Raw genomic sequence first — 23,401 nt, 5'->3', positions numbered from 1 at the left:
AGATAGATAGATAGATAGATAGATAGATAGATAGATAGATAGATAGATAGATAGATAGATAGATAGATAGATAGATAGATAGATAGATAGATAGATAGATATTTGTTTGCTTGTTTATTTATTTATTTACACTATATTGTTGTTATTATTATTGTCTTTTTTGGGGGGGGGGAATCAAAGAAGTCATCCATATGAAAGGTGATAGGGACCATGCCTGTTGCCAGCATGCAGTTGAAAAACCTGTCTCTCTGATGGTATAGGGGTGCATTAGTAACTGTGACATGAGCAGCTTGCACATCTGGAAAGGTGTCATCAATGCAGACAAAGTAAAAAAATTGTGTTTTTCTTTTTTCAAATTCATGTTTTTAAATGTATTATCAGAGCGACTCCTTGCACAGTTTTGATTGCTTTTCCTTTATCCTTTTAATTTCAGCCGTCACGTCCTTTTAGAGAAGGGAGTAAATTCACAGATTCGTATGGACCAGCAGAGCGAGTGGATCATCAACAACATCAATACATCAGAGTGAAATAAACTCATCATTAAACTGGGAGGCTGAATATAATATTGTTAATTGGAACCGGTAATAGAGCTTTTATTGTCAGGTAGTAAGTATTGCACAGGCGCAAGCGGATCTCTGCAGGTCCATAATGAAATTTATTACTACTGTTTATAGATAATGATGTTGTGCAACCAAACAGGGATGAACAACTGTCCAACAAATTATCACAGTACTGTTGTAATTATTGCTGGTAATGAAGATATTTTTGTCAAGTTTTCTTTTGTAAAAACATGCCAAATGTGAAGATTTAATTTGGACAAGAACTTTTATAGAATGGCTTTTATAAAGTGTTTTAGTGTGAGAAGGTAATTTTAGGATGCTATATAAATGTTTTATTCAAGTATTATAATGAAGTTTCTTTCCTCGGGCAGACTATTAGTTACACAAGCTGAGCATTTATATGTGCATAATGCAAAACTCAACCAACCAGTCAATTTATTTGTTTTGTTTTATTTGTCTATTTGTTTACATGGTGGTCTTTAACATGAGGAGCCAGACACTGTATTGAAAATTAATAATTCATGAAGCAAAATAAAGTAGTTTTTTTTTCATTAGATATTAATTATTTACATTTGACTGACATGAAAGATAAATTGCTATTATTGAGGGAGTGGGGGTCAAGAAACGCACAAGATGCAAAATAAATAAGTAAAAGAAAAAATAAAAGAACACCAAAGAAAGAACTGAACTACAATGTTTTACATAGTTGTGTTATTTATGTATTTTGCTTGTTTTAAATTATGTACTGTGAAGTTTTGAATCATTCCCCATTTTTTTCAAGGAACCAGCGTCATTTGCAATAATGAGGGTGTTGATCCGGTTTCTGTGGTGAAGAAGGAGCTGAGCCAAAGGGTTTGGGGTTCTATGCCTATTTTAGTTTTTTTTTTTTTTTTTTGTCTCTATTCTTTACATTCAGGGCGTTGAGTGTTTTTGTCATATCGTGTGTCCATTGGGTTGTTATTGGTCCTTAGTATCATCTGAATTTATTTAGATTTTCTGTTATTGACTGGTGTTTCTCTCTGTGATCCCTGGTTTCTGCTCATAGTTCACCTGTTCTTCATTTACTTATCAGCCCAGCTGCTGTCCCTCAATATTCTCTTTCTCAGCCCATATATACTGCTTGCTTTATGAGCTCTTACTGTTTCATCTTCTACATTCTTGGTATCAGCTTCCCAGTTGATTTGTATTGGGGTTTTTTTTTCCTGTAAGCTTCCTTTGTTGCATTTCTTAGATTCTGAGCTGCATCATCAGCTTTAACCTTCGATAACATAATTTTACATGTCACTTGTCCTAGTTTGCACTTTGTGAAATATATTAGATGAGAGATCCTAATCATGACACAAATTTCTGTGTTCCACCTTCCACCTGTGGTCATGAGATCTGGATCCCTTGACTGAAAGAAAGAGATCCTAAAAATCAAGGGGCTGAAATTAGTTTCTTGGGTGGTCCTTCTCAGCTTTAGAGAGAGAGAGACACTGATCTGCAGGGAACTGGGAGTAGTAGAGAGTAGTCTGTTATGATCAGACACAAGAACTGTCCACAGTTCGTGTAAATTTTACTGTTTGCTCAAAACTGGTACATAACATTATGCACAATGCATATTATGATATCAGGGGTGCCATGCACATAATGTATTTTTATTGGAAACCGTGGGTTTGATGTTGATCCTGCTTTTATGAGAATGTTTCATTGAGTCTCAACTTTCACCTTCATTTGTTGGTTTGGACTTTTGACGTGCAATAATCAGGAACAAACTCTCGGGGATTGTCAGGATGTGCAGCAAAACTGCTGTAATAGCCCTACAGAACCTCACTGAGCTACACAAGGTGAGGTCAGAGAACAAGGTCAGGCTGATTCTGGCAGATCCTGATCATCCACTCCATGGTGAGTTCAGGTTGCTTCCGTCTGGACGCAGATATCTGCTGCCCAGTTGTAGAACGAACGGACTGAAAAGCTCATTCATCCCTGTTTCGATCAGGCTTCTCAGCAAACAGGGATGATTTCATGTATTGTTATTTTTGTGTCTTAATGTCTTGTCTAGCATGGATGTTTTATGTTCCTACTGACTGTGAATCAAAGTGACCCTTGGGACTAAAAAATATACAAGAATATGAACTCTCAGCTACAACCACATTAAATTGAGCTCAATATCTAAAAACAATAATAAAAAGTTTTGATTTGGCTTGCAATTTTATTGTTTTTCATCCATTGATTCACAAGATTTTTTTTCCTACAACATTGAACCCAAGTGCAGACAGACACGGGGAACATGAGGGTAAAATAAAAGAACTGTATTTTAGTAGAAACAAAGAAACAAAACAAAAGCTGTCACGGCAGCAAACATTTAATACACAGGATCAGGATGACACGGAGGAAACAGAGTATGACGACTATGAAAAGCACAATCAATGGACAAGGGACAACCAGAATAAGACATTATTTAAAGACTAAACTAACAAGACCTGGGGGGGGGGGGGGGGGGGGGGGATAATCAGGAGCAGGAGAGAATGGGCGGAGCAGGAGCTGGCGACAAGAGGAGAGAAACCCTGGGGATGCTGGAAACAGGAAAAAACAGACTCAGAGAATTACAAACACCACAAAACACACAGATATGACACAAATAGGGTTGACTTTAATGTTTAATGAAAAAACTGAAGGCATTACAGCCATGTTGAGTTTAATATGTTTAGTTAGTTGTGGCAGCCCTCTTGAATTCGATTCCAAAAGTTAATCGTTTAAGCTGTAAATCCATTGATTACTTCATGTGAGGTTGATTAAAATATGTCTAGAGATAGATGGGGTATTTTGCTAACACAACAGATAGGCACAAGGCAAAGGCACAGGGTACAACCAGGTGATAATGAAGAGTGTGTTGAAACTCGTGCACAGTTTTGTATTGTTTTTATTGCGTCTCTGGAGTAACAGTTCATGGGACGTCAAAGTGAGGACAGAAACATTCGACATGAAAGCTTTAACTCATGCACCAAACCTGGGATCGGTCAGTGTTCTTAAATGAAATCTACAAATCATTGTTGCCATTTTTATTTTTATTTAAAATGTATGTGATCTAACAAGATATATTTACAAGGGCGACTATCGATCTGCTTCCTTCAAGCAAAGCAGCGATCGCTTGCTCAATGAGTCTTGCTGCCAAAGACTTTTTCATTCTTTGATGGGCGATTAGATAAAGTGTTTATACGTGATTGATGCTGCCATTTAATTTTTATCATCTCATTTGTTGGAATAAACAATACATAGTGTAGAATTGTGTAAATAAAGCCAGATTAAAACTTTTAACCATTTTTTACAGCTCTTTTATTGTTAAAAAAAAACAAAAAAAAAACACTTGCTCTTGTTCTGTTCTTTGGTTTTCTGTTTTTTTAAATGCTGTTTTTATTGTATTTTCAATCATACTCATTTAGATTATTAACCACTTCTAATGAATTCCCATCCTCACAGCTTAAACACATGCTTTCAGTTGTTATAGTGCCCATTTCCTCTCGAGACGTGCACAGAGACACTCATGCACACGAAGCGCTCACTCACCAGCAGACACAGTGTTCAGAAGTCCTGCTGCAGAGTGCTGCAGAAAACACAGTCCCTCCCCTTGAACTTGTGACTCGTTTAGTACAGACTTGTGAGTGAATTGGAGGGAGTGAGATAGTAAAGAGTGGGAATGCACTGGTACCCAGTCCTCAGAGCTAATTTGCTGCTGAGAATTGATCGTTCAGCGAGCCTTCATCAGCACGAACTCAAATGTGGGAGGAAAAGAAAAGCTTACTTATCTCAGCTAAACTTTAATGGAAGATGCTTTTCCTGATGGAAACCCCAAACTGGAAAGAAGATTAAATAGTTTGGCTCAGTTTCAGTGCAGTTGGATCTGTGAGGGATAAAAATGACGTCTCCAGGTATCATGCCACAGAAACATGTGGACATAATCTACAACTCCATTGAGACAGCTATTGCAGTGGCATCTGTCTTGGGGAATGTTCTGGTTGTGCTGGTGGTGTATGTGAACCGGGCTCTCCGCAACACCACCTTCATCTTCATTGTGTCTCTGGCTGTGGCTGACATCGCTGTGGGAGCTTTGGTCATCCCCGTGGCCATCGTCATCAATATGGAATTTAAAACCCAGTTCTTCACCTGCCTCGTGCTCTCCTGCCTGCTGCTGAGCATCACCCAGAGCTCCATCCTGTCCCTGCTGGCGATAGCCATCGACAGGTTTCTGCGCATCAAGATTCCCACCAAGTGAGTAACTCTTTCACCACCAGATGATTACTTTTTTTTTTTAACCAACAAATTTTTAGTTAAATTTAAACTAAATAATTCATATGTAAAGCTCAGTTTGATCAAGAATGTGTGAAATGACAGGTGCAGTGACAGAAATGTCCATTAATAATATCATCTGTGTGGTAATTTATTAAAGTTAAGGGAAATTAAATATTAATAATGAAGAACAATTATAAGCTTTCTAAATGTAAATGATTTAAAGTGCACCTACTATGTAAAATGTTTTTAAGCAAAAGTTTTTAATATTTATTAGCATTAAAAATAATCAGATAGAATTTATTGACCACAGTCAGTGAAGTTTTTTTTCTTCTAATTACTTAAAAACAAATGATTGTTCTAGCATTGCCTTCCTTTGCTTGTCCTTTTGTGGAGAGTTAACTTGGTGGTGATGGTGAGGCGGGGGTTACTTCATAAAGTCAGCAAAAGGAGGACTCGTGCACCATTCATCATTCTCTGCTTTCATGCAAATCAGTGTGCTGAAGACCAAAACCTTTCAAGCAAATTAAAATGTCTTTCTCCAGCAAAATTACCGACAATGGTGCAGTTTGGTCTACATAGTTGGCAGGAGCTCAGTAATGTTTGTTTATCAGCTGGATCCTAAAGTCAAATGTTAGCACTTGAGAAAATGCTTCAGAGAAAAAAATCATCTCTGGCACTGCTTCAAAGAAATGCCATTACGACTGATTAGAAAAACTAACGTTTCTTTATCCCATTACGTTGCCCAGGTACAGCACCATAATGACCCCAGGGAGGGCGTGCGTGGTGGTCTGTCTATGTTGGATGCTCTCCTTCCTCAGTGGACTGGTTCCGATGATCGGCTGGAATAACCTCAACGATGGAAATCTCAGCCGCTCCAGTGAGATCGTCTGCATGTTCACCAATGTTATTAGACTGGACTACATGGTGTACTTTAATTTCTTTGGCTGGGTGGTGGTACCCCTGACCATAATAATCATTATGTATGGGGAGATCTTCCGAGTGATTCGAAAGCAGCTCAATCGCCGTGCTGAGGCTACTTGTGATGGACAGCGGTATTTCAGAAAGGAGCTGAAGCTGGCCAAGTCATTGGCCTTGGTGCTCTTTTTCTTCATCGTGTGCTGGTTGCCGATACACATCGTTAACTGCATGACCTTATTTTGCCCCAGGTGTGAAATACCAAAAATTGCTTTAAATGTAGGAATTTTCATGTCACATGTGAACTCAGCCATCAACCCCATGGTTTACGCATTCAGGATAAAGCGTTTCCGTCTCACGTTGATCCAAATACTTCGCCGCTGCGTGTTGTGTAAGCCGATGGAGCCCACCCCGTGCCCGACCAGCACCTTAGGTGTGTCTGAAAAACTGGATGTAAAACTGTAGCATGGACTGCAGAATTTCATTCCTTGTCCCAGAGGGGTCACATCAAGAAAACTATGAGACTTTATGAACTACATGGAGACTGGTTTATTATAAAAGAAAACAAAAAGCACTTTAATGAGTCAGTGGACATGTTCTTTTCTGATTCAGTCATGAGTCTTTTAGTGCCAAGGTGAAAAAAGTAAAACAAATGAATCAAGTCATGAATCATCATTCCATGATGTTTTGCTTTCTTTCAGCGTTGTATTATGTGTTTTATATTTCACATGACAATTAGTTGATAATTAGTTAATAACTGTTGGAGTCAGCCTCCCCACCATCACAGACATCTACACCTCCAGATGCAGGAAGAGGGCCACCTGCATCATGAAGGACCCCACTCACCCAGCACACACACTTTTTGCCCCGCTCCCGTCAGGAAGGAGGTTGAGGAGCATTAAGTGTAGAACCACTAGACTGAGGAACAGCTTCTACCCTAAAGCTGTTAGACTCAGGAATCTCTAACCAGGATACTGTGGAAAAAAAATCAGTGTAATGCCACTTTAATATATATATATGTGACTTATCTGTGCTGCTGATTATCCATGCTGCTGATCTCATGCTGCTGATTATCTCATGCGGCTGTATTCATTCATTTGTTCACCACAGACTCAAGTTCGGAGTGCTGTTGTTACGCAGTATTGTTTTACATTATTAGTGTTCAGCGTATATATTAGATCTTTTAGCGTTTGTTTAGCGTATATCTTGATCTTTATTTACTGTTTCTTTTTATACTTTATATTTTGGGTGTAACTAGGACCCTGTGTACATAATTTCATTCCACCTCATGTACCACATGTGATGGAAATGACAATAAAGTTGACTTGAACTTGATAATTAACATTTGCTGCTTCAAAAATTCTTCATAATAAGCAGTTTCTTTATAGCTTTTTAGTGTATGAAACATGCTGTATCACCTATTTTACTGCCTGGGTATCAACCAGTTTTGATATTTTGGTACTTTAGATTTACCTAAAAAAAATGTTTCTGGACTTAAACTTTGTATGTGAAGTTGTTTTAATTCTGGTCCAAGAAGCACAATTCAAAGCTGGCAAATATAATTAACACCACAGCTGAGCTGGATAGGGAAAACTACTTCACATCAAATTAATTAAAGACAACTGACTATTTCAGTAAAACACAATTTGTAAGAAAGAAAATACTATGAATAAAGTTATAAAATGACCAGAAAAATCAGATTGCACCACAATGGCTGATGTCAAACACAGACAGCCATCGTCATTATCTTTTATGCCACAGTTTCTGATGAACAAAATAACCTTATCAAATTATTTTGTTTTACTTCTAACAAAACTATTTGACAGTGAAGTCTCCCCTCAGATATGAATGCTAATAATAAATTTGCAATAAGTAGTTTTTTTATTGTAAAGTATTATGTGAGCTTCTACTGTAAACTTAACATATCACTGGTTTCATCATGAGTTTACAAGTTGAACCTTAGATGATTTTTTTATTGTCCTTCAGAGTATTGTCCTTTCCGAGGGCAAGCAAAAACAAAATGCGGACTAATGGGCAAAACTAAACCATTGCTATCAAGCACTGATTAATATTACACAGAGCAATTCCTCATCTGTAGAAATCATTGCACTGTTTTAAGATTAAATTGTTGTTGAACGCTTTCTTCATGTGAAATCACGTGGAAAACCACGCGAACACATAATGTTAAAAATGTTCTAAAACTACATGTTCAAACACGTTTCTTGTGTTTATTTTTGTTTCACAGATGAAGCCATATGATTTGCACGGAAAGTTCATGTTTTTTTTTCTTTCCCCCACAGTGTGAACTTTTGATCAAACATTTCCTTTTTGAAACTAATGAACGTTTTATTTAAGTAATCACAAAAGCACCCAGCGCAAAATCAAAAATCCAAGTAGTATTGCAGTGTGATCAATAGAAAGTGCTCTGTGGGCTCTTTAATGCAGTAAAGTGGATCATTACATCGCCTCATAAAAGTAAAAACTTATTACGTTACTTTACTAAATAAAACAAAACTTTACTAAAAGCCCAAGTTCAGCCCAAGACTTTATCACGAGAAGCAGGAATCTGCTGAGCTAGTCCAGATTGTTGAAGGCATTTTTTTTTTTTTAAGCTGTGGCAGAGAGGTGAAGGCAGGGGAGCATTTGAGTAAATGAACTAAAGCCCATTATCCTGATTTATTCCTACAGTAAAGCTGTTATGAAGCTTCAGCTAAAGGTCCTGCAACAATTCTGCTTTGTCATCGGTTTGACTTCTGCCCAATTTCACACTCATACTTAATAAATTAAAATAGTCAAATCAGGGTATAGAACCTTAAAAATGGTCTTATCAGCATAGTTAACATCAAGTTATGGGTACTTTAAACCAAACCTTTAGTCATATGTTCACATTTCTTCAATTTATGAACAAAAGAAACTTGCACATGACACCTCTTTGTCTTGTTTGTGTCAGTCATGAGCTCATTAATACCTACAGCGTATTACCATCTGTCACCTTCATCCACTGGAGGGATTTGAAACTGCTGAGTCTGGTTTAATCCTCAGTCCTTGTCTCAGTGGCCAAGCTCTCACGTAGGCGTTCATACAGACATTTTGACTATGGAGGCCTAACTCGTACTGAAAGAGAAGAAGCATGATATAAGTGTGGAAACAAGAAGGCAAAAGTTTCCATTTTGTGTTTTTGTCTTGATTTAATTTAAAATACTAATTTTTTTCAAGGTAAGAAACTTATATGTCATCTGCATCAAAACTTTTAAGGAAGTTATATTTACTTTTATTTTGAAAAAAAAAAGAAAAAGTAATGTTTTTGCTTACGTTCTCGAATCTCACAGTTAAACCAAACATTTGCAGTTGTTATAAAATGGCTGACACTGGTGGAACGGAGCGCAGCCAAGACCCAGAGGTACCAGAGGAAGACCTGGATGATGAACTTCAAGCGTTACTGCACTTCAGCAAACACGGAGATGGTCGGCGTGCTCAACCATGGGAGCAGTGGACCTTCAGAGAAAAGGCAAACTATTTAATGGACCGTATCTTCCTCGGGTTTTTGATTCTCTGTCTGATTGTGCTGCTGTTTGAATGTACCTATAAGATGTGGTATGTGTCAAACATGAAGAAGATGGCACAGTTTGTGTCAGACTCTGTGATTTTTCTGTTTGACTGGCTCTTCACACAGGAAAGACAAGAGGAGCTAGTTGAACTGTAACATGCAGTGATATGTACTATTGCCACTTTTTGTATTTCAGATGATATTAAAAGCAAACTTGGCAACACTACTGTAATCCTCTGAAACTAAATCTGCTGCTTTACTTGTAATTTTTTTCTCTCCAAAACTTTATTTCTGACTGTCAAATGATGGCAATAAATTGTGTAACTAACTGTCTGATTTGAGTCTCATCAAAATATTATACATCACATGTTGACACACTTACTGTATTGTTGGACTATACAGCTTTATTTTGAATTTTGTGTCTGCAACATTTTTTCTGATAACCTGGAAAAACTGTAAAGAACTAAAAAAACATTGCAAAACAGTGAAAGAAACAAGGATTGTCTTGAGTGTGACATTCAAACCCCTGGGCTAATTTTGAATAAAAATAGTAGCTTAAGAACAGACCTATAAAATCCACATTTACTGTGTGACATTTATCAATATAGTTAAAATGGAAATCTTCCAAAAGTTAAAATATGCCTTTATGAGAGTCTAATGAAGCATACATGCAATTTGGAAATAATGGAAACCTTCATTTTTCAGCACTACATAGCTCCAAACTGAACTGATTATGCAGTTTCAGTGCATCATAGCAGGAACTTAAAAAGTGAATACCACACAGCTTATTATCACTGTTATTACTATTTTATATTATTATATTATGTACACACCTCAGTACTAAACATGTAAAAAAAAAATATATCTAATAACATAAAATCTATGACTAATACGTCAGTTAACAGTCATTCTCACCAACCAATCAAATCAACGCACCAAGGCTCTTTGAACTTCCGGTTCCGCCTACCGTCCTCTTCCGGATTTCTTAGCGTGACCGACGTTTCGTGTCTCTTTAGACTTAAAGTAAGTCAAAAAGACACGTTTTTAACTGCGTTTGATCGGTTTTTAAAATGTCCCATTATGTTTTTGTTTACACTCACACCCCATTGCTGTGTTTATTTTGTATTTGATGTGGTATTTTGTTGCGGTGCGCAGTTAGAAACACCGACTGAGCGCCATCATGATGCTATTATTAATCTATGAAACAAAAGGACACGCTTATCTCTGTGAAATGTTATCCTGCAATCTGCCGAATCTGCAAATAATAAACCCATTTTAGATGCTTCTAGTTTACCTGCGTGTCATTTTTGCCAATGTTCAGAATGATTCAATAAGCACATGCTAATGTTGGCTAAGCTAACGCCAACATGTGTCTTAATTAGACTCGTGCTTAAGTCACTTGATTTCTGCTGGTTTTATTCACCAGTATATTCTCTAAAACAATTATATGCGCATACAGTGTTACTCAGGTACTTTATTATTGGTTTAAGTTAGCAGTAATTGATAAACATTGCCTCAGTCCGTGTTGTTGCTGAAGAACTTTGAATATTGTAATCGCATTCCATTAGATTTTAACTCTCTTGTTTAAGAGAACAATCAGACTAGAGGATCAGGATGTAAGATAGTTCTCACATATTAAGTTTGACATTTCACAGTTTTTCCCCCACAGGTTTTATTTATGTTTGCAGGTACTGGTGTATATAGAAACTTGATACAAATCAAGTTCAAGATTAGGCTTATTTTTAAAGGAAACCATGATTAGTTTTTAAAAATAGACTTTATTAGAGGAATGTTTATTTTAGATGTAAAAACAATACAGTCAAAATATTGTAGGCTGTTTAGTTTGTATACATTTAAATAAAATATTGTTACTCAAGGACAAGGAATTCAATATCGTTTTAAAATCTCAAGTTTTTTTGTTCCCATGTGTTGTAGTGAACTGAAAAAGACTGTAAAAAAAATCTTGAAGATGTTAATCAATTTAAGGTTTTGCAGTGCAGTTTTCTTGTAAATATATTTTACATCCACATTTTTCATGTTTATTTCAGAATGCGTTACGTGGCCGCTTACCTCCTCGCTACCCTGGGTGGCAACAGCAGCCCCTCTGCCAAAGATCTCAAGAGCATCCTGGGTAGTGTGGGAATCGAGGCCGATGACGAACGCTTAAATAAAGTAAAATATTTTCTGGTGGCTTGTTGTATTTTATTATAATAACACTTTCTCTGCATACATATTAAGTGTTGTTCTCACAACAGGTCATCAGTGAGCTGAATGGAAAGGACATCAATGAAGTCATGAACTCAGGTAAATGATTTCGAACACGCACAGCTGTGGAATTGGAAATTACACATTTAAATTGGCTAATAATGGGATTTATTTTTATTGCAGGCCTCTCCAAGTTAGCCTCTGTACCAGCAGGTGGTGCTGTAGCAGCACCTGCCGCCGCTGCTGCTGCTGGTGGAGCTGCTGGAGCTGCACCTGCTGCTGGTATGTATGATTTTCTAAGCACAAAGTGCCAAATATAAGCAAAATTTTAAATGGCATTAGTCTTGTTTTGCTGAATTTCAAACGTTTTCTTGCTCTTTTCACTGAAGTTAGTGGATTTATATTTAGCAAGGCCGTTCAATATTTTAGTCACTCTTCTCCTACATTAAATAGTGTTAAAACACCCATCCATTATCTTTACCAGCTTCTTCCTTTTCGGGTCACGGGGGTCGCTGGTGCCCATGTCCAGCCATCGCTGTGCGAGTGGCAGGGGACACCCTGGACAGGTCTCCAGTCCATCACAGGGACACATGGAGACGAACAATACAATCACTCTCTCACTCACACCTAGAGACAATTTAGAGTTACCGATCAGCCTAACGTGCATGTTTTTGGTCTGTGGGAGGAAACCGGAGCACCCGGGGAAGACCCACGCATGCAGGAGAGAACATGCAAACTCCGCCCAGAAAGGTCCCAGGCCGGGTTTGACCCGGGGCGACCTGCTCGCTGAGAGGCGGCAGCTCTACAAACTGTGCCACCGTGCTGCCCAGTGTTTAAACACTTTTTTTTATTTATTATATTATTGTTTGTAACTGTATTTATTGTTGTTTACTGTACTCTGTCTAAAACAGGTCTCTTAAAAATGAGTCCTTGTGACTCAATGAGACTATCTGTATAAATAAAGGTTATGTAAATAAAACAACTTTTTTTTATGTTTTCAGCGGAAGAGAAAAAGGAAGAAAAGAAAGAAGAATCTGAAGAGTCAGATGAAGACATGGGCTTCGGGCTCTTCGAATAATCTGCCTTTTCTTTGTTTAAAAAGCAATAAAAATGTAAAAGGTTTACAGAAACATTTGTCTTTTAGACCCTCATTTTTTTCTTAAAATGCTGTTTTTTTTTCCCCTCCCAACAATACTTAACAGGCGAGATGAGGCAAACCAGACACAGTTTGTCAATCCAGATCCTGCATGTCTGGTAATCCCATGAAACCACATACTGTTAACTCATAACTGTTGAATGAGGCAATGAGCCACACGCTAAGTTAGTCCTCCGTTACTGGTACATGTTTTCTGAAGTTTTCAAAGACTACTGGTAGTTTGTCTTCTTCACAGGACGTGAAGAACAGTTAAAAAAAAAAAAAGTTATTCGTCTCCGTAGGGAAATTGATTTGCAGCATTGTCAGCAGGCATTTACATAAAGGACATATACATTATACAAACATGAAATTAACGTGCATAATTAACTACGAGCTCAGTAATTTATACCTTTTTATTTGTGCTTGTAGTATGAAAGAGAAATTTGTCCCATTTTATTTTTGAGAATAAATGAAAGCGGTACCTTGAAAGAAGCAACTCAAATGAGGATCTTATGGGGTGTGTATCATCTGCTATAATCTTGTTTGCCTTCCTCATAACTGTCCATGTATATTTTTTCCATACTTGGCAGAGTGGTCCCTGGCTGTTACTATACTTCAAGGATTTCTTCTGAGCCTTGCCAGGCCAACAGATGTTACAAAACGTTAAAATATTCAGGTTCTGTTTTCAGTTCAGTTACTAAAATATGAACCCGTTCAACGACGTAAAAGGAGAAGAGGTTGGTGCTTGGATATGGTTCGCTGATCATTTTCAGTTCCCACAATTTAAATGTCTTGTCAAACTGGATTGCCAAACTTTTAAACAAAAGCTGGCACAGAGCAGACATAATGAGCGTTTTCCTGATTGAAAGCAAATATTCCACTTTGTGGTGTGATGTAATGGCTCAAGAGAAACGTGACCGTCCCTTTGAAAATCATACAATCAGTTTTGCTTCTGGTTACCTCATCATGGAATTTGTCAAACCTGTGGTGCAATTCCTAATTTTCCTCTACCCGACTTGTTCATTCACTTTTCATTACCTTGGCCAATAGTTATTTTTGCCTTAAAGCCGAACAAACGCGTCAGTAATCATTTCCACCTAGCAGTGGAGCTGTTTTGCACTTGTCAGTATAGAATATACTCCAGGGACAACTTGTCCCATTTCACAACACATGCATTTACTGTACATTATATAGTAAATTAATTTGAAATAGGACTAGATGCACCAAAATCCCCTTGAGCCCACTGTGTTTAAAGCTATTTATAGCTCTCTTCTACAGCTGAATCACTGCACAGTCATAAAATTGACATATTTTCTCATTTATGATTACCTGGCACACAAAGCTGGGGATTTATGTTGGGGTCTGCCAAGTGATGATACTCATACTGTGCGCATGATTTGTTACAAAACAGCAAGTGGCCGCACTAGTTCTTACCACAAGTTTCATTCTTGGAGAATGCTTTCTGAAGCACAATCATGAGGAGTGACTCGGACATTTAAAGTGTTTAAATCCCCAAAAAAAAACAGTTATTTATGACAGTTTGTCATATCGTTAAACTATTTTTTCAACAGTTTGTTTTAAAGAAGGCACATTAAGTGACTTGACTTTCTCCAAAACAAGTTCAGGCATCTCTTCCCTCCAGCTGTTTAAATGCTGTGACTCATTCTGTGATTTTATCCCCACGTCACGAGAAGGAGCAGCAACCTCACGGAACAGTGCAGAATAATCTCATGCACCACGAGCAGTTTTACTTTTAGTTTCGGCGCTCATAAATGAAGAAGCAGTAAAGCCTGACGTGCATACATGTTTTAATAAAATCATAATATGAATGCCAGCATTCATAACAATAAAAAGTCACAGTTCATTAAGCCAAAGTAAAAAAATACCAGTTGTCTATGCATGAAAAGCTTGTACCGAGCCTTTTGTAATATTACAAATTTACAATTCAATTTGGCAAAAGGTACTTTGTCAATCACCTTGCAATTCTGACATTGTGATTTTGCAGGACTACTTCGTGCTTATTAGGACCACATTCTTTAAGATCTTCCAAACAGAAGCGCTCGTATCTCCAGAGAATTCAGTTTCTTGTTGATGCAGCACACGTTCACAGATTTTTAGTCAGAAATTAATTAAATTCTACTCAAAGTTGAAATTGCGTGTCCTTGACGAGCTTTGAGATGATGAAATTGTGTGTACATCATCTCTAATCACATCTGTGGAGTCATTTGTGCGGCAGGACTTGAGTCATCGCTGTTGGGACTATGGATGATCTGTACACGCCTGTAAGGGACAATAAAATATATTTAAACAAACTTTTTACTCAAAAGGCTACACAGTTTTTATCAGGCTGAAATAAGAAAAGCTGCAGATTCATTATGTATTTGCAGCCCCGGCGGTTAAAACACGATTTAAACATAAATGTTTGCCTTAAAAGGTTTAATTCTGCTCCTCACCTGCGTGTACTCAAATCGATCCTGCAGATAGCGGTTCCCGAGACAAGTGATGTGGCCTACGTTCTGCTTGGAAAGTCCAGCGATCCTGGCGGTGAAGTCCAGAGTAAAGGCCAGTTTGACCAGCTCAGGCGCCGTTGGATGTACGGTGGGAGGATTGTGGGTCGGCGTCGTCGTCGTCTCTTTCTCCAGATAAGCGTCCGCCAACTTCTGGAAGGAGGAGTAAGTCAGTCGCTGGAAGAAGTTGCTCAGGGTGGGGTTATCTTTAAGCTGGAGGAGATCAGAAAACAGGAATGTCAGGAAGTTCAGTGTTTTGATGTGTAGGATTATTACGGCAAAGTCAATATTTATTTTGCTTTTATTACAGCCCCTATGATCCGTCTGTGCTTCATCAATAGAACAGTCTTTGGAAGCTGAGAGCTGTAGGGCAGAGCGGCACCTGGTGATTATGCTTTATAGTCTAAGACATAAAACAAATTTTACTAATTAGCTCTTTGGGAATATATTCACTCAAATTTTAATTTTTAGCTCTGAAGCTTTATGTACTTTTATGTTTTGGGCCTATACTAAACTATTTGATGTTTTTAGTTTGCTAACTGTAACTGTACATTTGATAACTAATTATTACCATGTTACTATAGTACACATTTTTTATAGTCTTCTTAAAAAGATGATGAGTTGGAACACAAGCAACATTTTATTGTTCAATATTTTATCTTTTGTAAAATGTCCAGGTATCATTAAGATACTTCTCCTTTTTTCTGAAAGTCTTGCTCAATATGGCAACCCCTTTTGAACACAAACGTTTTTTCATACTTGGAAAAAAATCCCCGACATGAATTAGGAGTAGACTATACGATTATGTGGGGTTGTGGTGGCGCAGTGGTTAGAGATGTTGCCTGTGATCGGAAGGTTGCTGGTTCAACTCCGCGGATGGACATCAAAATGTGGGTGGAAAAGGTGAAGCATCCACACCTGCCTCCACCTTCATTTGCCCCACTCTGGGCACTTAATTCCCACCATTTGCTCCCCAAAGGGCACCCGGCGTAAAAACTATTGTCAAGTCTTCGTGCAGGTTCACTGTGGGTCCCCTGAAGAAGGGAGCAGCCGCCAGAAGACGAATGTCCTAACTGAACCGTCTGTTTCAGCCATGAAAGAACGAGTTACAACACAAGGAAAAAAGAAAAAAAAGTATTTCCTGTTATAAATTATTTCAGTAAATGATATTTCAAAACAAAGCATCTCATTTTATTAGTTTACACATTTGAAACTGCTGCTTGGTTGTCATTTTGTTCTAAACATTATCAGTTGATAGATTAATGATTAATTTTTACAGCTGTGTTTTATGAGTATCAGGCTTATGTAAGGCCGTTCCACACATGATGTGGTTTTTTTGATGACTCAACAGTTAACTGTAAACATCTTTCTAGTTTTTCCCGGTAAACTTTCTGTGATCATATCACTACAGAATGAGCAGGATTGTTTAGAAAACAAACTAATTTTTATTTTTTATTCACAATATATATTTCATCTCTTTGACACATCTGAGGTGTTATTTGTGAGATTTTGCATTAAATTCTCTCAATAATAATAATAATAATAATATTTATTTCGGTTACTCCCTTCTTCAGCGACTGCCACAGCGAGCAAACTCGCATGAAAGATTTGGCAACTTTCCTGATGTGACCTGGACTCGAACCCTCAACCTTACAAGACCACATCTCTACTGTCTCAGTAATAACAACTAGAGAACTGTAATTTTGTGTGAAAATGCAGAGTGCCGAATGTTGAAGAATGAATTGATAACTGAAATGTTTAAGATAAAACCAGCAAAACAGTAGCTAAAAGCTAAACGTAGCAAGGCAGCAGCTAAGCTAAAACTAGCAAGACAATAGGTATATAGTATGAACAAAAAGTGTGAATGCTGACTCTGCATTCACAAACATATATATGTATAATGTTTACTATTCATGCAAGTATATTAAGCATAAAATGCTGCAACAAAATTATACTTTTTTCATGGAGATAAGAGAAAAACAAACCTTGCCCTCCATGGCATCACCCTGCTCCTTCGTTAAAGCAATGAGCCTGTTGAGAACTTCACCTGAGACCAAACAAAAACGAAGGATCAACAGATCTGAATATTTATGGTACACAAATTATTTTTATTGTATAATACTCCAGCTTGAACTTAACTTTCATTTTCAGTTTTGTCAGTGCAGTTATTTTCAAATTTGCTAAATTACCATAAAAAGAGAAGAAGTTGTTTCTCACCATCTGAAAGAGTTTCATTTTCCTCTTTTTCTTTGACTTCATGCACAATTTTTTCCAGTTCTTCGGACACCTTTTCATAATATGCATACGTTGGCTCCACACTGACGACAGCTGTTGAGCAGAAGATCAGTTAGTATTGAACCCGAATAACAATACAGGATCAAATGCATCACTTCGGTAATATACAAATGTTTGCTTAATGAAACTGGTCCCTTACAGAAAAAAAAGCATGAATTTCCTGGGTTTTTACCACGTGATCATGTGAAAAACCATGGAATTACATCATAATGCTGAAAATGTTCCAGAAGCACATGGGAAATACGCTAAACATGTCTCACTTTTTAATTTAGCATGTTTCCTCAGATGAAAATGTGATTTTCTACATGTGAAGTTCTAACCAGGAAACATGCTAAATGAGTGTTTCATGTTTTTCCAAGTGTATTTTTTGTCATACCAGATGTTAATACGAGTTCTCACGTGTGAAGTTCATGTTGTTTTTCTGGAAAGGGTTGAAATGAACAAACATCACAGATACGGTTAAAATCAGACTTGCCTCCTACTCCGGTAATATCAGCAGCGATTAGATCTTTACCAAGTTTACTCGCTCTTTTAGAAAGTCTTTTTGACCGTTTTCTCCTTAAGGACTTTTTCCTCTTTTGTAAAGTAGCCGAAGTTGTCGGCAGGCAGGTTGTTACCGGTTCAGAGGCAGCAGAAACTGTCGATGGACAGTACTGATCATCGTCACTGTCTTCATCATTCTTTCGTGTAAAAAAGCCAAACAAAGTTTTCAAAAATGAAGGCTTCTTGTTCTTCTTTGTCACTTTTATTTTCTCTAAATCTTCAGGAGGTTTTTCAGGCACATCTGCCAGAGGTTTGGCCGCAAAAAACACATCATTGTTTTCAAGATTTATTCCTTCAGCCAAGAAAAGGGAAGGATCGCTGGAGGATCGCCGGTGCCTTCTGGCCATGGTCACCCACTTTTCTTTCTTCCCTGCCCGCTTTGTCCCCAGCGTGCCATCATTCAGGCTGAGGCTACGCTTGACGTACACCTCCAGCAGCCGGATCGTGTCTTTATGTGGCACAGAGATTAGCTGGCCTTGAGAAGGCCTTTGTTTTCCAGTTTGTGTTTCCATGGTGGGCTCTGAGAAAAAGAAAACACATACAAAAAAGTAACCATCTTTGAATCAAATCGAATCCATTTCAAATCAGAACTTAAAAAAAAAAAATATCCAGAAAATGTTGTGGAGCTCTATATTATGCAAATGTATTATTAAAATAAAATTAAATGTCTCAGTAATGGTTAAGTACAGCTTTTGACAACAAACCATTTCATCCTCTTAGACTCCTCGGTTGGTCTCTTTGTACCTAAATGGCTCAAATCATACTGTATTTCTCTGACAGACAAATTTCTGTTAGGATTATTCAATGCACATGAAAAAATTAAAATTATTTGTGGTGTTCCTCAAGGAGCAATTTTTGGTTCAATGCCTTTTTACATACTTCTTACAAGGAGACATCATCAGGTGGCATAACAATAATGTTCATAGCTATGCAGATGACAAACAGCTTATTGTTGCTGTGTCTCCTGATGATAAAAGCCCAACTGACTCTTTAAAACTGTTTGTTGACCTATTTTCGGTCACTTCGGCTAAAACAAACAACTTGTAGGTGGCAGCTGTTTACAAATTTTTATTACAAAATTTTAATTTGAAGGACACATTAACTTTAAATATGAAAAAAAAAGTATATATAGACCAGTCTTCTTTGCAATAAGTACCTTTATGAGTCCAATATGCATTATTTATTTATTCATTCATTCATTTTCTGTAAAATGATTTACTTGCTAAAAGTGCAGTGTAAGTAAAGTGTTTATATAATTTTATTGGTACTTATGAAACAACATTTTTAAATATGGTTGATATATCCAAAAAAGTTCAATCTGGTCCTCTGGACATTCAAAAAAAACAAAAACAAAGTATGTGTCACAAAGAGGCAGTTATCATAATTTTAATCCAATAATGGTCAATAAAATAGTTCCAACATTCTGCTCTCTCGCGCTGATTCTGAATATAGCTTGTATAAGAAACAATCCAGGAAATAAAACGACTCGGCTTTGAGAAGCTACATAAACTGTACATCTGTGGATTTTAAAGACATTTAAACTTTAATACACTTTAATACAGAGCCTCAGATCAGCACTATTTGTCTTTATAGAGAAATAAAACACATCACCACTGGACTTTTTTACTTGGGTTCAACACTCATCTAAATGATGTTTCTCACGAAGCTTGAGGACAATAAGGTGTGATGTTTTAAAGACATTTCAACTTTAATGCTCCTGAACACACCACGTCTCTTACACCTGCAGCATCACAGTTAATGCTAAGCTAAGATGCTACAGACGCAGCGCTCCTCTCAAGCAACCTCCTAACATGAATATATGTTTATGATCAAACCCCTGGTCAACCACTGCTCGCACTAAGCTGCTAAACTGGCGAGCGAGTAACACAGATACCACCACCTCCACCTGTGCGCGTTTTCTGCCGAGGCAGGAAGGGACGGTGGAGAGTTGGAGGTAACCAGGAAAACCTGGAGTGGAGTTCTAGTGGTTTGAGTATTCTCCTATTAGGCAAGTGGAATGGATTCGTTCACGAAGAAAGAGAAACTGCGCCGCCTGAACTAATGTTTTGTAGTAAAAGTGGGGGGATCCAAATGAACATTTTTTTTTTATGTGGGGGGGACTTGTCCCCTTCACATCTAATGTTTGCGACGCCTATGACTGAAAACAGGAAGACGAAGACCTTCAGCTGCTAGTTTCAACTCACCTTCAGCTGGCAGAGTCGACGGAGTCCACAAAGCGTTAGTTCAGTTTCAGCTCTGCTGGACCTGTAAAGGTCTAATCCAGAATGAGGGGACTCTCCGCGGTGAGTTCACCTGTTCACCAAAACTCCGCCCATCGCTGCTTGCTCATCACCTGCCTTCTGTCACCTGAGACCACATCGAGGCGGAGATAAGGAGAAATTATTGTTTCTACCTGTACATTTGTTTCCGCTCGTCCGTGAACGTCTCATTCACTTCAGCTGCGCAGCGTAAAAACAACCCACGTTTCCGGAAGTCAAGCCCAGAGTTTATTTCCTTTTACTGAACTCCTAAGCCCGCCCTTTTTAGGGAAAATGCTTAACTTTAGGCTTTATTTGTTCTAGAAACACTGTTTAAAGATGCGCTTTTATATCTGTAGGGCCTACTCATCAACATTATTATTATTATTATTATTTGCTGGATTTGAACCTAGTTTAAATTCAGATACACTTTACAGGAGTCTCAAAACAAGAATAAAGTCACATATGTTACTTTTATTCTTCTGTTTAAAGTTATTGAAATCAAATGGTGAAGTTTGAAAGAGTTTAAACCTGTAGTTTTCCAGGTGTACTGAAATACAGGTATGCACCCAGTGTAAAAGCCCTTTTATAGTTTGCCCTACAAATTTCAGTGAAAATGAACACAACACATAAATATAGCTATACATCTCTGACCCAAACATGTCTTCTATAAACATCAAGACTGTTGATATATTTTCAGTCACTTTGGCGGTTTATAGCTAAACAAATGCACGCAGCTGTTCAAAAGTTTAGCTTACAGCTTGGTATTAATAAGCCATCATTATAGACAAATATTATGTGAATTGTGTTTCTTTAGTTATTATGAATATTTTTAGACTTCATGAAATGGCAACCCTTAAAGCTATTGTTCATCTAAAGAAAAACAAAATAAACAAAATAAATTATATGATTTTGTCATGTGGTCTCTCATTGTTGTCCACATGGGTTCATGTGATTACATGAAAATGCCCCAAAATTTCACAGAAAAATGTGTAAGTATGTGTTTCTCATGTTAATTTCACTAGTTTTCACAGGGAAAATCCTGTAATTTTTCACACAGTTTTATTTTAAGTGAAGTTTCTGTGCAGCTTATATTTGTTACTTATCCACACAAGAATAATTTGTAATTTTTTAATATGTTAATTTTGTTTTTTCTCTGTAAAGGAAATGCCATCTTATTAGTATTTTTTTTAAATATTGAAATGCAGTGTTTTATTTTCCATTTCCCCCTTGAATACTGATACATCATCATACCATCATGACTAACTAATATTTGACAGCAATGAGCTGAAGTTTTGATGCTCTAACAATCGACATTTCCTGTAACCATTACGTCTTTCACATTTTACTCCAATCAGAGATTACACAAACATGAATTTCAGTCAAAGATTTCCTGGCAGGTGCGGTGATCAGAGATAAAGTATTGTAAGTCATTCACAGAGGATGGTTTCTGTTTGCTTGCTCCTCTGTTGACTGACAGTTTTATTGGCTTATGAAAATGACTTGAAAGTCAGTTGAGTCTTATCTGGCTCGCTCACTGAAATAGATCGTAGAAACTGCAAGCAAAAGTGCTGTAACTAATAAACTATCCATGAATGATAATAATTTGATCATCTGTCCTCGAGCCATGATTTATTCATTTAGTTTTTACTTTCAGTTAACCAGACTTTCTTTTGTAATCTATAGAGTGGTCTTTAGCAATATTTTCTCCAGACTTTCTAAACATTGTTTATTCATTTTATGTTTAATCATTTGAACTCCAGTGCCTGATATTTTTCAGAGTTTGATTCGACTCATTTAACTCTGAATCTTGCAGGAAGAAAACGGATTCATTCCTAAACTCGGGAACTGAGCCAGTGTTTTAGACATCTTACAATAAATAAAATAAATAAAAAACACTTTTTTATTGGACTTTTAGACACTTTGTTATTAGTAGCTTTTTAGAGAAACACAATTTTTCACTCATTTATTTTAACTAAATCTACAATAAGAGTCAAAGATAGCACAAGATATCAACATTTGTGTATATTCCCAGTCATCCAGAACACGGTAAATCTTGAGTCCTCAAAACGTTCTTCTCTGTCCAAAACAGAAACATTTCTGTCCTCAAAGAATTGTCCTTTATCCTTATGATCTATAAACATCAGAGTCTTGGTTTAAAACACTGCCTTCCTGTGTTGTGTCATGCACATAACATAACCTTGCAACTATTTTGAAGACGGGCTTGAAGCTTTCAAAGTTACTGCTCCTTTCTATTTCACTGATCTGCTGCAGCCATATGCAGCTCTCTCTGTCAGCAGACCAAATGTTTTTATTGGTTCCAGGCACTCGTTTTAAGCTCAGAGGTGACAGGGCCTTCTCTGTTGCAGGTCTAAAACTGTGGAATGAGTTACCGCTACATATCAGGCAGGCTCCCTCCCTTGCTGTTTTTAAGTCACATTTAAAAACATCCTTTTATTCCCTGGCTTTTAACATTGTACGAGTTGATTTTTACTCTATAATGTTAGTTATTTAGTTCTTATCTTTACATCTTTGGATCTATGTGTGTTTTGCTATGTCCTTTGCTTATTTGTTTCTGCTGTACATCACTTTGCCTTGCTGTTTTTAAGCACTTTATAAGTGGTATGGTATAAAGTAACAAAGTCCATGCTCAATAATCCAGGTATACAATCCAACATTTTTCAGTCAGGTCATCTGGACAGTTTCTTTTTTTGTGCTGAAACATTTCGCCTTCGATCCCGAAGGCTTCATCAGTCAAGGAAACACACAATAAAGCTGATTCTTCCCCCAACAGCTTACTCCAAAGTGGAACAAACCAGTTCTGCTTGTGATACGACCCCTCCTCTATTGCCGGCCGTCTTCCTTGTTGACAGTCCTGTCAAACTGGTTGAAAACAGCAAAGTCCACATTGAGATGAAGAAGATGAAGAAGGTGACCTAAAGTATCACCCAGGACCAGACAGCAGACAGAGCATTGGGTTAAAAGGAGCCCAGGGAGCTTTCCATGACTACAGCAGCCTGGAAAATTCAGAAAGTCTAATTAGAAATAGTGGATGACTGAACAGTCATCAAACCTGCTTAAGCCACATCAAGCCCATCAAAAGACAATTTAACCAACTCCTCTGTTATACTAGTACAAATGTTTCTATTTGAAACTAGATTACCTGT

General features: G+C 37.4%; 3 protein-coding genes across 3 annotated transcripts; 2 read left to right on the top strand and 1 right to left on the bottom strand.

Moving 5' to 3' along the window:
* The first annotated feature begins 4,455 nt into the window (after positions 1–4,455).
* LOC119412458 (adenosine receptor A1-like) lies at positions 4,456–6,209 on the top strand. Its single transcript, XM_037679466.1, has 2 exons — positions 4,456–4,808; positions 5,576–6,209. Exons 1-2 carry the CDS (start codon positions 4,456–4,458, stop codon positions 6,207–6,209), a joined length of 987 nt encoding a protein of 328 aa, XP_037535394.1.
* Positions 6,210–10,236: 4,027 nt separating this feature from the next.
* rplp2 (ribosomal protein, large P2) lies at positions 10,237–12,626 on the top strand. The gene is made up of 5 exons (XM_037679465.1): positions 10,237–10,314; positions 11,340–11,463; positions 11,547–11,595; positions 11,680–11,778; positions 12,498–12,626. Exons 2-5 carry the CDS (start codon positions 11,341–11,343, stop codon positions 12,572–12,574), a joined length of 348 nt encoding a protein of 115 aa, XP_037535393.1. The 5' UTR covers positions 10,237–10,314; position 11,340; the 3' UTR covers positions 12,575–12,626.
* A 1,992-nt stretch (positions 12,627–14,618) lies between these two features.
* LOC119412455 lies at positions 14,619–20,391 on the bottom strand. Its single transcript, XM_037679464.1, has 6 exons — positions 20,181–20,391; positions 17,909–18,496; positions 17,356–17,466; positions 17,124–17,185; positions 15,085–15,351; positions 14,619–14,911 (listed from the first exon to the last, which is right to left on the bottom strand). Exons 2-6 carry the CDS (start codon positions 18,486–18,488, stop codon positions 14,891–14,893), a joined length of 1,041 nt encoding a protein of 346 aa, XP_037535392.1. The 5' UTR covers positions 18,489–18,496; positions 20,181–20,391; the 3' UTR covers positions 14,619–14,890.
* Positions 20,392–23,401: the final 3,010 nt, after the last annotated feature.

The sequence above is a fragment of the Nematolebias whitei genome, chromosome 7 (assembly GCF_014905685.2).
Source record: "Nematolebias whitei isolate Nwh7 chromosome 7, NemWhi1, whole genome shotgun sequence".
NCBI classification, from domain to species: domain Eukaryota; kingdom Metazoa; phylum Chordata; class Actinopteri; order Cyprinodontiformes; family Rivulidae; genus Nematolebias; species Nematolebias whitei.
The sequence above is the reverse complement of the archived record's forward strand: the minus strand, read 5'-3'. Positions and strand labels throughout refer to the sequence as shown.